The sequence below is a fragment of the Eptatretus burgeri genome, chromosome 10 (assembly GCF_056783735.1).
Source record: "Eptatretus burgeri isolate ZD-2024b chromosome 10, Ebu_testis_v1, whole genome shotgun sequence".
NCBI lineage: Eukaryota > Metazoa > Chordata > Myxini > Myxiniformes > Myxinidae > Eptatretus > Eptatretus burgeri.
The window spans coordinates 1815605-1832547 of NC_140970.1; the positions used below are offsets into that span (position 1 = coordinate 1815605).

Here is a 16943-nt window from a genome sequence, read left to right on the forward strand (position 1 = left end):
GAAATCACTAGAAAATTACAGGATGTTATGGTTTTGAAAAATTTCCCAATGAAGGCTTGCCTAGGCTTGCCCAGGGAATTTCCAAAGGAAACCACACCCACCAGTCTTTCTCTATAAAAGCTTCAAACCCAGGCTCCATTTTAAACATTTGTTTTTGCTGGCAATGGTGTGCTGTGTGCTTGTCTGGAACTCTCTGTCTTGTATGGAACTAAACCTTCAAGTTGATGAACTGGATTCAAACCTCTTATCTATTGAGGTAAGATTTTTTATTTTCCTATTTTCAAACTTTGATTGAAGCATACTCATTTAATAATTAAATAACTTAATTAATACATTATTATTTTCTCTCACAGGAAATTGTATCTGAAATACAAAATGAAAATACTGCTTTTGCTACAACTTGGGGGGAAATTGTTGGCTTGGTTGAAGACCTTATGAGCGACCAAGACCTTGAGTGGGATGACTTTGGTGTTCCTTGGAACTCTCTGTCTTGTATGGAACTAAACCTTCAAGTTGATGAACTGGATTCAAACCTCTTATCTGTTGAGGTAAGATTTTTATTTTCCTATTTTCAAACTTTGATTGAAGCATACTCATTTAATAATTAAATAACTTAATTAATACATTATTATTTTCTCTCACAGGAAATTGTATCTGAAATACAAAATGAAAATACTGCTTTTGCTACAACTTGGGGCGAAATTGTTGACTTGGTTGAAGACCTTGTGAGCGACCAAGACCGACAGAACGAGCAAGACCTTGAGTGGGATGACTTTGGTGTTCCTTGGAACTCTCTGTCTTGTATGGAACTAAACCTTCAAGTTGATGAACTGGATTCAAACCTCTTATCTGTTGAGGTAAGATTTTTATTTTCCTATTTTCAAACTTTGATTGAAGCATACTCATTTAATAATTAAATAACTTAATTAATACATTATTATTTTCTCTCACAGGAAATTGTGTCTGAAATACTAAATGAAAATACTGCTTTTGCTACAACTTGGGGCGAAATTGTTGGCTTGGTTGAAGACCTAATGAGCGACCAAGACCCACAGAACGAGTTCGTCCTTGATGACCCAACCAAAGAGTTATACCTTGGAGACCAGCAAAATCCTGAAAAAGAGTTTTACAGCAATAGTACTCATTGTGAGTTATCAAGACAATACCCACTGAACAAGTTATACGTTGATGAGCCAGAATACAAGTTTTACCTTGGAGACTCACAAATTTTGAAAAAAATCAGTAAATGAGTTCTGCCTTGATGGTTTAAATAACTACCTTGGAGACTCAGGAAAAGGGTCCTGCCAAGATGGTTCTAAATATGGGAACTACCTTGGAGACTCACAAATTTTGAAAAAATCAGTAAATGAGTTCTGCCTTGATGGTTTAAATAACTACCTTGGAGACTTGGAAAGTTGGGGTTATTTTGAAGACTTGAAATGCTACCACTCTTTGGGATTTAAACCTATCAAGAAAGTTCTTACTCCCTCTTTCTATGTCATTAAACCTGAAAGCCTTAAAAGACAGAATTGGAAGAAGAGGAAAAAAAAAAAAAACGTAAAAATATATATATATATATATATATATATATATATATATATATATATATATATATATATATATATATATATATATATATATATATATATATATATATATATATATATATATATATAGGTGGAAATCTCATGTTGAAAAAGACTGTGTTGGGTGAGGATTGAGTTGGGGTTGAGATTTTGAATGTGAGGGTTGGGACACACACACACATACACATCAACAAACAAAAGTTAAGCCTTGACTATTCAGTTGAGGATTCTGTGTTTGGGGTTCACAGATGTAAGAACGTCCACCCCTTGACACACATTATATACTGTTATACACCTCGGACTTGGCCCTCGAGTGTCCACAAAGGTGTATTATCTGCTTTGTTTTGTCTTTTGTAATTCCTGTGAATAAAATGAACCTAAAATCTCTTCCCCTTCTAAATCATATATTTTATAAGTCCAAGGAACTGTATCTATTACATCAACAATTTTAAAAAGTTCTTTCGTCCATCGTTCAGTAAAACCCTTTTCAAAATGAGATTTCCACCTATATATTCTTACGATATCACCAACTTTGAACTTAGGTTTTCTGACATTAATCTCTTTTTCATATTTTAATTTTGTAAATGTTTCTGATGGTTTCATATTTGTTGACGTGTGAATCGTGTCATTCTACTTATCCACAATATCCTGAATAAAAGATGACCATTGTTGTGAACCGAGTTGTGTGAATTTTTTATATAGTCTCTCCTTTAAGGTACGATTAAAACGTTCAACAACAACTGCCTTCCCTTCATTAAAGGTACTGTATAATGTAATACTGTTATTTTTTAGAAAATTCATAAATGTCTTGTTATAAAACTCTCTACCCTCATCAGTCCACAATTTTTTAGGTTTTCTCTTACTTTTATTAAATATCTGTTGAAAAGCTAACATAAGAGTATTACCTGTTTTGTTTTTTAAAGGGACAACCCACGCATATCTACTCCTCAAATCAATAACGGTTAAAGCATACTTGTACCCCTTATCATTATTGAGTTCAATCAAATCAGCAGACCAGATATAATCAACTTCCTTGGAATAAACTTTCCTTCTCTGAAACTTTGTGAATATTGGTTAATGTAATTCATCAGCTAATTGCTCTTCAGTCTTAATGGCATCATTAGAGCCTATAAGTTTTTTGAATTTCCAAGTCCAAGTTTCAATTTAGCACTAATCATCTTCTTCACGATGAACCTATCAACTTTTTCTCTCAAGGTTGGATTTTGTATCAGAGACAAATTATACAACATTTCTCTATCGGCTTCATGCTTTTCTTCCAACGTTGTGGTATTCCCATAATCAATATCGTGTCTCATGCACACTTCATCAACTCTATTGATTGGTTTACTCCAGGATTTAGGATTGTCTGCCTCATCTAATCTTTTATCCAAGTTTGTGCCTGGACCACAGAAAGAATACCCTGGAAGATGTAATTCCCCTGGTATTCCAGTAGTTGTAAATTTACTTCCTGATAAAAACTTTTGTACATCTCCTCCGAGTTTGTGTTTGGAGATAAATTGATTTTTTTTTGAACCACACACCGAACATATACCTTTTTGTATAACCCTGTTATTTTTACTTTTAATATATGAAATATTTTTAGTATTAGTTTTCTTTTTACATTAGAGACAATAACTCATTTATTTATGAGAAAAATTCCTGCAGAGTGCAAAAACCTTTTTAGTTTCCAACATGCACATTTGAATCTTAATTTTTAAAACATAAAGAATCCTTAGAAATGCCTTCACTCTCTCCTCCATTTATTTAAGAAAAAACTTGAATTAAAATGAATAGCTTGACGATGTCAATAGTCTTGAAGAAAATATTGCAAATAGACTTGTCAATTCTTTGTTTTCCTCCTCGGTGGGTTGAGTTATTTTCTGTAATACCACCAATCTTTTTGAATCTCACTGGTTTCCATATTTTGATATTTATTCATTCTCTCTCTTTCCTCCCTCTCTCTCTTCTCCTTTTCCTCCTTCTCTTTCTTCTCCCTCTCTCTCTTCTCTCTTTCCTCCCTCTCTCTATTCTCTCTTTCCTCCTTCTCTCTCTTCTCCTTTTCCTCCTTCTCTTTCTTCTCTCTTTCCTCCCTCTCTCTATTCTCTCTTTCCTCCTTCTCTCTCTTCTCCTTTTCCTCCTTCTCTTTCTTCTCCCTCTCCTCCTTCTCCTTTTCCTCCTCTTCCCTCTCTTCTTCAACTCCTTCCTCATCCCTTACTATCCTTGAATCGTTTACACCCCATAGAATATTATACATATATTCATCAGGATTTCTTGTTAATCCTGTATCCAAAATAATTTTTTTTACAACAGGAAACCAAGAAAATTTCTTTTGAATTTCTAAAAGAGCCTTACCTTTTCTTAACCTTATAATTTTTTCATTATTTAACATTCTAATTAAATCTAAAGTTGTCGGTTTATCAACATCAGCATAATGCCAATCTTTTATTGAAAATACCTCATTCTTATGTTGTAGAACATATTTATTAAAATACCGAATACCCTTTTCTTGAAGGTATGCTTGGACACAGAAATGATAATTTTCTTGAAGCCTTCTTGCTGTCATTTATGTATTAGAAATATATGTTAGAATAATATTATGGCACGAAACACCTCCCCATCTTCCCATAGTTAAATCATTTTGTATTTCCTTACTTATTATATATAATCCTGTTTTTTCTGTTTTCATGAGATAAACAGGGGCAAAACCATTATTATATTTACCCTTATTAAATTCTTTTATTTGTTGTTTACTAATCGTGGCTCCACAAAACTCATTCTCGATACCAAGTGCATAATATTCTTCCTTACGAGACTGATTTAATTGTTCCAGGTCTTCGAGGTTAATTTTAAATGACCAATTATACCCTAAATCATTCATATCATACCCCCATTGTTCTATTCTCATACAAACGATACGCCCTTCTTTATAAAAATTTATTTTAATTCGAACTGTGAATTCTGTATGACCTGGAGATAATATCAACACTTCTGTATCTTTGGAATACACAGCCGTTTTATTTAAGTATATATATTGTGATAAATCGCTTAATCTCACCAAGTCATTCGCGTCAGTCGGGCTTGGATAATTTTTTAATTTATAAGCATTTTTCATGTTAATATTTTTGTTTATATTATATTTATGTCGTTCAGCCTGTGCCTTTGTATAATAATTTGATAAATCAATATCCAGTTCTTGAGATACACCAAAGATAGAACCATCTTTACCAACATAAGTCATTTATATTAGATTAAAAATAATATCATAAAATTTTTTATTTTTGTTGAGTTGAAATAACACATATAGACATAATTGACCACAACACTTGGAATTTAATTCTTGGACTTGAAATGTTTGATAAACACCATTCTGTAAGAATTTTATGACTTCAACAGGTGGTGGAAGACCAAAACTATCAAAATAATATTTGTCTTGACTATTAAAAATACAAACCCAATGAGAACCGTTCCCATCATTATCTTCTAAGTTCATAATAATATTCTTTGTATGTTTCGGCACATTTGTTAATTCATCTCTCATACAAATAACCACATTATGAATTTTTAATTTCTTACAATATTTGGCAAGTTGTAAATTTGATGTTGTATTCTTTCCAAATTCTTTCAACCACTCATCAATGCTCATTTATTTATTAGAAAGATATAATCCATTACCTCTTTTCGTTAATTTTACACCTGCTTGTGCTATAGAAGAAAGCATATCTCCAACTAACAATCTCGCTTTATCAGGCAGACCTTCAAGTTTTTCAGCAAAATCTACAATTACACCACTTCCACTAATTTGTTTCTCCAACTCTTTGTTATGTCTTTCCAATTCTTTTGAGCCTGGAGTTGAGCCTTCCTTTCGTTGGCAGTTTTCACCGCTGTTGAAATACCACCCGTCAATGCTCCAACCGCACTTAAACCAGCAAATAAAGGAATTAGAAATGGGAGAAATCCTCCACTCGTCTCTCTTATTGAATATTTTTTCAACATTGGTTTTGTCATTTTAATTTTAAGTGAGCCAGTGTCATTCAAGATTTTAACCTGTTCTCTTGTGAGCAAAACATCAATTCTTACTGCTCCTTTTCTCTGAATTGTATTAACGTTAATCGTACAAGGCTTTTGATTTTGAACACAAGATGATAGTTTATGAAGATTGATTTGATTAACATATACCCCAGTTGGTACTTTGCCACTCATTTATTTAACAAAAAATTATGTGAGACTAATCATCACACCATTATCTGTATTAATCTGCAATTCTGTTTCTTCCAAAAGCAAACAATATGTATCAACTTCTTCACTCTCTCCTCTTTCAATGTATAGGGAAGTATCCACTCGATTAGACTTTATAGTTTCCTTTTGAGCGCTCAGGTCAAACGCATAGATTGTATACAAACTTTTAAATGCTGTCATATCCAAAATAGGTTCTTTATTTCCATTACTTTCACACACCTTTTGGTAAGACTTGTATGCTTCAGCAAAATCATTTTTTTCCCAATTAATTTCCAATCTATCTCGTGGATAAAATGTTCCATCTCGAGAAACGCGAAGTTGTTTCACCTTAGCATTATCACTCAATGCATTATTCTTATCAGTCGCAGTATCACCATCTGGCTTTTTAAAAATCATCCACAGATATCGTGGCTTTCCTTCCAGAACACCCAAATTCCACGTGTAAGTAGTTTGATTGAGTTTAACGTGTTGACATCTTCTTTTGAGGGATGATACACTGAGTGGTTTCTTTGAGTTAAGTCTTCGATTCAACATCTCTTCTGTTTTAAGATTAGGAGTATATTCACTGATATACCAACTCATCTCCTCAATTACAAATTTATTCTGTTCACCAAAAGCACTACCAACACCAAAAAGCAATCTATTTTCATTATCATTCCTTTGTAGTTGAAATCTAATTTTAAGACCATACAGAACTTTATCATAATCACAAAATCCAAATATACCTTTAAGAGGAACTGCCACAGTAAAACTATTTTCTGCTTTTGTATCATCATTATACATTCCTTTCCTTTGAATATATCCAGGGTCTGTGTTTGTTCCCGTTGACATATCAGGAATAAAACCTTCGACAGACCCCTTTCCCATTCTATCACTGAATGTATAGAGTGTAAATTTCATCATTTCAGATACAGCAGAGACATAATCAACCGCTTCAACTTCTTGTGTTCCAATATACAATCGCACACTATCAAACATTTTCCAGAAGAAATCATTTACAAGTGTAGCGTTTGTGTTATTCCCAGTCTTAGTGAATTTAAATTTACACAACAAGAAACTTTCGGAGAGATTCAAATAGGTTTGTTGATTATTTATTTCAAAACTTTTTGTACCATTTGTATTCCAGTCTGTTCCAGTTATTGCATTTACCTTGAAGTAATCTTCTTTTTTAGTGGAGTTTGAGATAATAATAGTATCATCCAAATCATAGATACTATCAATTGCTTCCATACTTGTATTTATTTAGGAAAAAAGATGTTAAAACTTTTGAAACCCTGATCCAAGTATTTGAATTATTTTCTGTCGTTCTTGGGGGACAACTGAGTTTTACCTTTCTTAATTTCTTTTATTGCTTGTAATTTATGAGATTCCTTCTGAGCATCTTTTATACTCTTTACAGCACCTGCTACATTTCCCACAGCAGAAGCAGTTGAACCAATTAGGTCTTTATGTTTAAGAATAGTTGAACCAATACCCATGAGAGTATCAATTATCCCATCTCCTCTAAATTGATGTCCGACACCCCTTTGTCTCTTAGGTTTATAGTATCCTCTACCAAGATACATACCTTCACCCTTGTAGTACGGGGAAAGGAACATCCCATCCCCTGTAATTATTTTATATTTTCCCAACTCGTGTTTCCTCACAATAACCATCGTATTTATTTATTGGAAAACTTCACGTAGGTGAATTCTGATGGATATAACTTCTCCATTAAAAGAAATCACACGATTATCTTGGTCGGTTATCCTAAAATTTACTCTGTGTATGGTTTTTCCTGACACAGGTAGATAAACCAAATTTTTAGGTTCCATATTGAATTTATAACCAATTGGGGTTGAGTATGCGCTGAATGAAAATATTGTATTTGTTTTTTTCCATCATTATAAGCACCATCAATCAAATCACAGTGAATTAACACCGAATTTATTCCTGAGGATATTTGAATGACATTATCACTGTAAAACGTCCCATTAGTTTCAATCTTTTTGAGGAGAAACCCAATAACTCTCTAAATGAATTATCAATTGTGAAATCAACCTTGTAGTTATTTTTAACTTTAATCGTTGATTTTGAAGTATGTTTTTGAATGTTTATAACAATATTTTTTGGTTCATCACCCTGTTCTTTCATAAGACGAGCAATTTCGGAAGATATTTGAGAAATCTCGTATGCTCCGGGTGAGACTGTTATCGTTTTGTATCCACTTCCTGGATTATAACTAAACTTGTCATTTTTCTCGGTTATATTAAATAAGGTATTATAAGTTTCCATGGACAATAAAGATGCCTCATATTCTTTTGTTGTGTCAAGTTGTAGTGGGTATGGGAATGAAGATGTGTGGTCGCTTGTTGTGAAATTAAAACTCAGGATTGTGCTTCTCATCTTATTTAATATGAGATAAAATGTCTTTATATTGAGATTTATTTATTATTTTCATGTTCATCAACTGGTCTAAAATGGCTGATGCTTCATTAAAACAATTGTTATTTCCAGCCTTCTTACTGCCTAACAACAATAACAGTCTATTAACTAATTGCGATGGGTCATTTGGAAGAAAACTAATACCTGAACCAAGGATACTTAAAGCCTGAATAATGTGTTTCTCCTTCTCATTCTTCCTACTTTTACCAGAAAGAATAACCTTATAATTTAGAGTGTTCAGCAAATCAATATATACTCTATCATCATTATTTTCCATATCCAATGGTTTATCAATATACTTTGATTCATCCCTCACAGTTGAACCTTGTCTTCCATCTTTTGTGAGAAGAAACATTAATCTCGGAGTTAGTTTAACAGGGGGTTGAGCAGAACTTAAGAACCTTAATTCATCATTAAATATCAATACCTTTTCTTGAACAAGATGAAATATTGCTGGTTGTTCTGTTGGAATGAGTCCTGCTTTGGTTTTTGAATCCGCTGAATATTCATTGTTTTGAACAGCATTCACAATATAATCAGGGGGTTGATTAATCTCTTCCAGTTGTTGAAATAAACCTTCATCATATTCTAATTCTCCAATATGCTCTAATTCTTCCTCCGTCATTTGACTGAAATCTTTTAACATTTGGAGCTTTCTGGGAGTATATTCTACTGTGGGAACTGTGGAAACATCTTTCATTTTTTCTTGGGAAGTTTTTAAAAGTGGTTTAAAAAATTTCTCTTGTTTTCTTTCAAATACTTCTTCGCCCGTTAGTTTCTGTCTGCGTTTCTTCTTTATGTCTTCCTGCTGTTTTACAACTTTTGAAACCAACTCTTGTTGTTCCTTAAATCTTCTTGCTCTTTCTTTTGTATCCATTTATTTATTGTAAAATATCATTTAATGAATTGTAAAGATTAACAGGGAAATTTTCCTTTTCTTCATCATTCAAGTAGATGTGTTCAAATAAATCCTTTTCTTTAAATATTTCATCAAATTCTTTATTAACATTAATGCGAGTTGTAATTTCTTCTTCACTAATACTTGCATCTCTGCTTTTCATACGTTTGCGTTGAGTTTCTTCATCAACATCAAAACCGAATGATAAAATCTTCACTCCGCTCAGATATTTAATAATTTGTCTCTTTCCTTCTGGATTAGTTTCTAATATCCCAACACCACCAGATTTTAGTTTCCTTAACTCACTCTTACAATGTGAATATTTTGTTGTACCAAGAGAAACCTCCTCAAATATTTGTCCTTCATTCCTCAATCGCATATGTTCCTCCACTGAAATATAGTGATAATCTTCACCTTTTACTTCTCCAGGTCTTATTGCTCTAGTTGTTGTTGATACAATGCGTATCACGGGGTGTTTTTAAGTAAATTTACAATATTCTCATTTGTACTACACAAGAACCTTGATTTATGAAAGTTTTTTCCAGAAGCAGATTTACCCACAAGATTTATAATAATAGTTGTCATTTATATATGTAATTGTTTATAAAACAAAAAATATATCCCTTAATATCTCATCTTGTTTCACAACAATATATTTATATTTTTCAGTCGTGTGCTTCATGTAATCCTCAAATTTCTTTTTACTACATAATGTAGAACAATTATCTCTCCAAAAATTATTGATATCTATTGAATTTAACTTGAATAAAATAAAAGTATTAGCATTGTTTCTGATGGAACGACGAGGAAGTTGAAAGTACGATTGACTAAGATAAATACAATTACAAGAAGAATGTCTCCCTCTTGTGTAGTAGCTGTCCATTACCGTTTGGTTTCTCTCATTAACACAATCATCAAAGATAACGAGGTTCTTTTTTGATTTATCCAAATCTTGGGGAGACGGTATATCATCCGTATTATCACTAAGAATACAAGTTATAGGATTTGATTTCTTTTTACATCTCTGTGTATCACAAAATAGTTGAATTATATCTTCAACGTTATAATCATTTAGGTTTTTTTGACGTTTAAATAAACCGATTATATCTTCTTTTTGAAGACCAGCATTAAAACCTTGTGAGAGTAGTTGATACTCTGGTTGAAAACTCGACTTTGTGAAAATTATTAAATTATCATAATCTAAAAAGTTGGGAGTGAGGAGCATTTTTAAAAGTAAGCAGGTTTTTCCACATCCACTTGAACCAACTATGAGACATCTTAATGAATTTGGGAGATTTTTATGGTTGTTAAATTTTATCTTATTTTCCCAAATAGGTAAAAAATCATTCATTTATATATTTGAAAAACAGGTTATTTAATTTATTATTGGCTTTTTTAGAAACTCTATATTTTATCCTAAGTTCAGGTTTAATTTCAAGATAATCCATTATTTTATTTATACAATATCTTGTGTTGATATTTCCCTGAAAATTACATCCATGAATAATATATAACAACAATCCTTTGAACATTTCTCTTATACGTTCAGTTTCTTCCCTTGTAAGGAAAGGTGTGTTATCACCCTCATACTTTACATTCATTTCTCTAATCAATCTTGTAAAGTAATTCATTTTTGGTGTAAATCTAAAAGAATTATTTTCCTTTTTATATTTTTTATTATCATTAATTAGAAGATAATCACAGAATATACATTGTTTATAGGCTTTTGACTCTGTGTTTAATCCCCGTCTTTCACACGCAGGACAATTCTCAAATTTGTCATATGGAGAATCAGGAAAGTCTAGCATATTTATAAAGTAAAACTTTACTTAAACTGAAATTCATCTATACTTTCAGTTGTATATTACCATCGATATCGATATACTTTTTTTCATTATCAGATTCAACGACAACATTTTTTATATTAAAGGTAATTTTAAAATTATCGTTAACTACTATTGAACGAAATGTCATTTCACCTGATATATTAACATCCTTTATTTCATCACGATTTACATCTTTAGGGTTGTTGAAAAAAATACAAATTTCTCCTTGCATATTACAGATGGTCTTATCTTTTCTTTCTAAAGCTTCATCCATAAGGTTTTTGTTCTTTGATACTTTTTCTTGTTTCATTGCTTTTTCTAGTTTTGAATATATTACTAGAAGGAGAGGAGAAACTTTTGTTAGAGATACTTTAATTGATGTTCTACCAGGTATACTAAAAGCCCTTCCACTGAAGGAAATTGAAGAACTCATATTATTTACCATAATAGTTTTTATCCAATAGTTGTTATATTTATCTTTGTTCAATTTTACATCCTTGACATATTTCTCAGTATCTTTAACAGATGAAGAGGTTGATTGAAACTTGTCTTTTGTGTCTTGAAACATTGTATTTATTAAGTGAAAAAGTTGGAGGATAAAATGTTTTTAAGCACAGATTCACCTATAAATTAAACGAAATTTTCATCAAGAAAATTTTAGTTTAAGCAAAGTTTTATTCTATAAATATGGTGAATACAACGTACTGCGATGTTTGTAATCACGAATATAAACATAATAGAAAACACCTCCGAACCAACAAACACACATTTAATCTATTTCATCAAATATCTCCTCTTGAGTTGGAAAGAAAACATTGTGATATCTGTTCAAAGGATGTTTTGAAGAGTAGTTATAATAAACATCTTCAATCACAAAAACACAAGAAAAATGAGTTTAAAGTAAAGGGAGACTATTATATTGAAAACACTGATGGGGCATTTAAAGGGCATATAAAAATAAGGATTTTTCAATTTGGAGAACTCGGTCCATCATCAATAGCTGAATCAATTGAAATCGTGAAACCCGATGTTGAAAAATTTATTAAAAAGACATTAAAAGAAATGAAAACTTTAAAGTTTTATATGGGAGTGAAAATGAATATGAAAAGACAAGATGAAGAACATACTCCTTATATGAGAACAGGTCTTCATTTTATAACATCATTTCAAGATTTTTTGAATAGTGGGGTTTATGAAGAACTATCAAGACAAGAGGAGGATGTTGATAATACAGTGGTAGGAAGTGGATTCAATATTAAAAAAATCATCTTTTTAGATATACACATTCTAAAATCAAACCCTCTTAAAGCTTCTTCTTACATTGAATTACCAAAAGAAATAAAACTAAAGAAGGCAGTTGTTAATATTAAGAACAATGATAATAAATGTTTTCTCTGGTCTGTTCTTGCTCACTTTCATCCACCAAAATGTAATTCAGAAAGAGTAATACATTTTATATGAAATATGAGAATACCTTAGACATTAAAGATTTTAAATTCCCAATGCCACTAACAGATATTCCTAAATTTGAGAAAAAGAATAATCTTTCTATTAATGTATATGGATTAATGGATACAAACAAAGTTCAAATATTAAAAATTTCAAACAACTATAAAAATGAAGAAACACACATTGACCTTTTATATTTTAGTGTTGGAAAGAATTCACATTACACATACATCAATAATTTATCAAGATTAATCTCTTCTCAGGTATTCAGAACAGCAAACAAAATATATCCTTGTAAGCGATGTCTTAATTCATTTCATACAAAAGAACGATGAGAACAACATTCAAAATATTGTAGTAATCATAAATCAGCTGTAATTACAATGCCTAAACCTGGTGAAAAGATTTCTTTTGAAGATTATAATACATCTATCATGCACCCATTTGTGATATACGCTGATTTTGAATGTATCCTGAAAAAGATAAATACTGCTTCTCCTAATCCAAAAGAACCATATACAAATAAATATCAAAAACATATTCCTTGTGGTTTCTGTTATTATATCAAATCATCTGTTGGAGAAAGGTATAACAAACTTGAACATTATCGTGGAAAAAATGCTTCACAAGAGTTTGTAAAACGATTAGAAAAGGATTGTATAAGACTCACTAAATTAATGAAAGAAACAAATGAACCGATGAAATTAACCAAAGAAGAAAAATTAGAATTTAGAATGAACAATATCTGTCATATTTGTGAGGGGGAAATTAAGGAGTCTAAAGTTAGAGACCATTGTCATCTTACTGGTAAATATAGAGGTCCCGCTCATTCCTGTTGTAATCTTAATTATAAATTACCTTCTTTTATTCCAGTCTTTCTTCACAACAGCGCCAACTATGATACACATCTATTTATAAATGAACTTTCAAAAACACCAGGGAATATTTCTGCCATAACAAACACAAGTCAAAAGTATATTTCATTTTCAAAAATGATATTCACAAAACCTTTAACTCGTATTAGGTTTCTAGATTCTTACAAGTTTATGGGAACACCACTAGCCTACCTCGCATCAAATCTAAGCTCCACGGACTCTTTTCCAAATCTTAATTCATTCTTTCCAAAAGAGGAAATTCTCACTAAAGAGGAAATTCAGATTAAAGAGAGAATTCAAAGTAAAGAGGAAACTCTAATTAATGAAGAAATTCTAACTGAAGATGAAATTCTAATTATAAAGAAAATTCGAACAATGAATGAAATTCTAACTAAAGAGGAAATTCAGATTAAAGATGAAATTCTGATTAAAGAAGGAATTCTTACGAGAGAGGAAATTCAAACAAGGAATGAAATTCAAAGTAAAGAGAAAATTCTTACAAGTAAGGGAATTTATCCTTATGATTATATGGATTCATTTATGAGATTTAAAGAAACACAACTTCCTTCAAAAGAAAGTTTCTATAATAACCTTTATGAAGAAGAGATAAGTGATAAGGAATATAAACACGCACAAGAAATATGGAAAATATTTAAGATAAAGAACCTTGGAGAATATCATGATTTATATCTAAAAACAGATGTTTTATTGTTAGCTGATGTGTTTGAGGCTTTTAGAACACTCTGTCATAATAAAAATTGTTATGGATTAGACCCTGCCCACTATTTCACAGCTCCTGGTTTAGCTTGGAGTGCAATGTTGAAAATGACAAAACAAGATATAGATTTAATCAGTGATGTTGATATGCTTTTGATGATTGAGAAGTCCAAGAGAGGTGGAATATCACAAGTATGTTCAAAAAGATATGCGAAAGCAAATAATAAATATCTCCCAAATTATGATAGTGAAAAAGATAGTAATTATTTGATGTATTTTGATGCTAATAATTTGTATGGATGGGCAATGTCTCAATCTCTGCCTTATGGTAAATTAGAGTGGGTGGAAGAAAAGGATTATGAAAAGGCTTTGATGAATATTGTTATTTCTTCTCAAGAGGAATTGAATGATGAAGAAGAAGGTTATTATTTTGAAGTTGATTTGAGGTACCCGAGTGTTCTTCATAATAAGCATAAAGACCTTCCTTTTGCATGTGAGAAAGAAACCCCAAAGAAAGAATGGTTCAGTGATTATCATAAAAGTTTTAATATTAAAAGCAAATCAACAGAAAAGTTATTAACAACATTCTATGATAAAGAGGGATATGTTTTACATCAGAGAAGCTTAAAACAGTTTTTGAGAGAAGGATTGAGAGTAGCTAAAATTCATAGAGTTTTAAAATTTAAACAAAGTCCTTGGGTGAAAAAGTATATTCAATTCAATACAGATATGAGAGCAAATACAAAAGTAAAATTTGAAGGGGACTTTTATAAATTAATGAATAATGCTGTATTTGGAAAGACTATGGAAAATGTTAGAAACAGGCAAAACATTAGATTCGCAACATCTTGGAAAGAAGCTTCGAGATTGATAAATAAACCAAGTTTTGAGAGAGAAGAGGTTTTTTCAGAGAACTTTTCTGCAATTCATATGAAAAAGGAAAGTATTGTAATGGATAAACCAATTTATATTGGAACAGCAGTTCTTGATTTATCAAAGATATTGATGTATGATTATTTGTATAATGACTTAAAGAAAGAGTATGGTGAAAATGTTTCATTGTTGTATATGGACACTGATAGTTTTATCCTCGATATAAAAACTGATGATGTTTATGAAGATATGAAGAAAAATATTGGAGTATATGATACAAGTAATTTCAGCAAGAAGAGTGAGTTATTTTCCAAAAAGAATGAAAAGGTTATTGGTAAATTTAAGGATGAGTTGGGTGGAAAAGTAATGAGTGAGTTTATTGGATTGAGAGCAAAGGCATATGCTTATAAGTATGGTGAACAGATTGATAAGAGGTTAAAGGGAATAAAGAAATATGTAATAAAGAAATCAATAACTTTTAGAAATTATTATAATTGTTTGATGAATAAGAAAGAAGAATATAGGAAAATGAATACAATAAGAAGTTATAAACATAACATATATAGTGAAGAAGTAAATAAAAAGGCATTAGGAGCCTTTGATGATAAGAGATTTATTTTAGATAATGGAATAGATTGTGTTCCATATGGATATTGTATGATAGAGTGAATAGAATAGATTGTGTTTTAACGATGGGAAGATGGGTTAGGGTTTTTTAAGGGCTACCGCCGCGTTTTTTCACAATATATAAATGGTTAAACCAAGTATTAATCAAACTAAAGAGTGGAGAAAATCTCAGTCTTGGTATATAAATGGAAAACATAATGAATGTGAAAAATATCAAATAAGTCTTATTGAAAAAATAACTAAAACAAAGGTAAATAAAACAAATAAGCGAATTAATTTAAAAACTAGTAAGTTAGAGGATGTAAAGAAAAAAATGAATATCCTTGAATGGACTGAAAACTTTGATGGTTATCAATTGAACAATGAAAAAAGAATTTACTATAATCTCAAAATGATATGTGGCTCAGGAGGTGGCCAGATGAGAGCATTAAGAGAAGTTTATCATTTCGTAATGGCACAAAAGGGGTATCTTAAAAAATATAAAGATTCAAATGTAATGTTTGTCAATATTTTAGATGGGGATTATTGTGCAAAGAAAATTAAACTATTGAAGGAATTTGAGAATGAACAAATCTTTATAGGTTCAATGAGTGAGCTGTTCAACCCCCAGGTGTTCAATTCAATGAGGTTCAACCTCCAGGTTAAAAGGGGAGACAAATAAATATACCTTGGGATAAAAAGGGGGTTTATTTTTAGGGAAAAAAAAGGGAATCGCTGAAAATCCCCCATTCATTTACATGGGGAAAAGTGAGCCAGAATCAGTATTCTTACCCTACTTATATGATATAATATATATATATATATGATATATATATATATGTGATATAATATATATATATATATGATATAATATATATATATATATATGATATAATATATATATATATGATATATATATATATGATATATATATATGATATATGATATATATATATATATGATATATGATATATATATATATGATATATATATATATATGATATATATATATATATGATATATATATATATGATATATATATATATATGATATATATATATATATATATATATATATATATATATATATATATGATATATATATATATGATATATATGTATATATATATAAATATATGATGTATATATATATGATATATATATATATGATATATATATATATATATATATATATATATATATATATATATATATATATATATATATATATATATATATATATATATATATATATATATATATATATATATGATATATATGTATATATGATATATATGATATATATATATATGATATATATATATATATATATATGATATATATATATGATATATATATATATATATGATATATATATATATATATATATATATATATATATATGATATATATATATGATATATATATATATATATGATATATATATATATGAT

General features: G+C 30.1%; 2 protein-coding genes across 4 annotated transcripts in view; one reads left to right on the forward strand and one right to left on the reverse strand.

Annotated features, from left to right (window-relative positions):
* Positions 1 to 2262, forward strand: part of LOC147017807 (uncharacterized) — a 31591-nt gene extending 29329 nt beyond the window's left edge. Inside the window, exons 1-4 of one of the 2 annotated variants that reach the window (XM_085896814.1) lie at positions 1 to 256; positions 354 to 548; positions 645 to 857; positions 954 to 2262. The exon at positions 1 to 256 is cut by the window's left edge and continues 597 nt beyond it. In XM_085896814.1, coding sequence (XP_085752940.1) covers positions 164 to 256; positions 354 to 548; positions 645 to 857; positions 954 to 1250 — 798 coding nt within the window. In that variant the 5' untranslated portion in view covers positions 1 to 163 and the 3' untranslated portion in view covers positions 1251 to 2262. Of the gene's footprint in view, positions 257 to 353; positions 549 to 644 lie in introns of both variants that reach the window. The other variant, XR_015062150.1, reaches the window with a different exon arrangement.
* Positions 1 to 16943, reverse strand: part of LOC147017806 (histone demethylase UTY-like) — a 292751-nt gene that overhangs the window by 158987 nt on the left and 116821 nt on the right. The window lies entirely within an intron of this gene.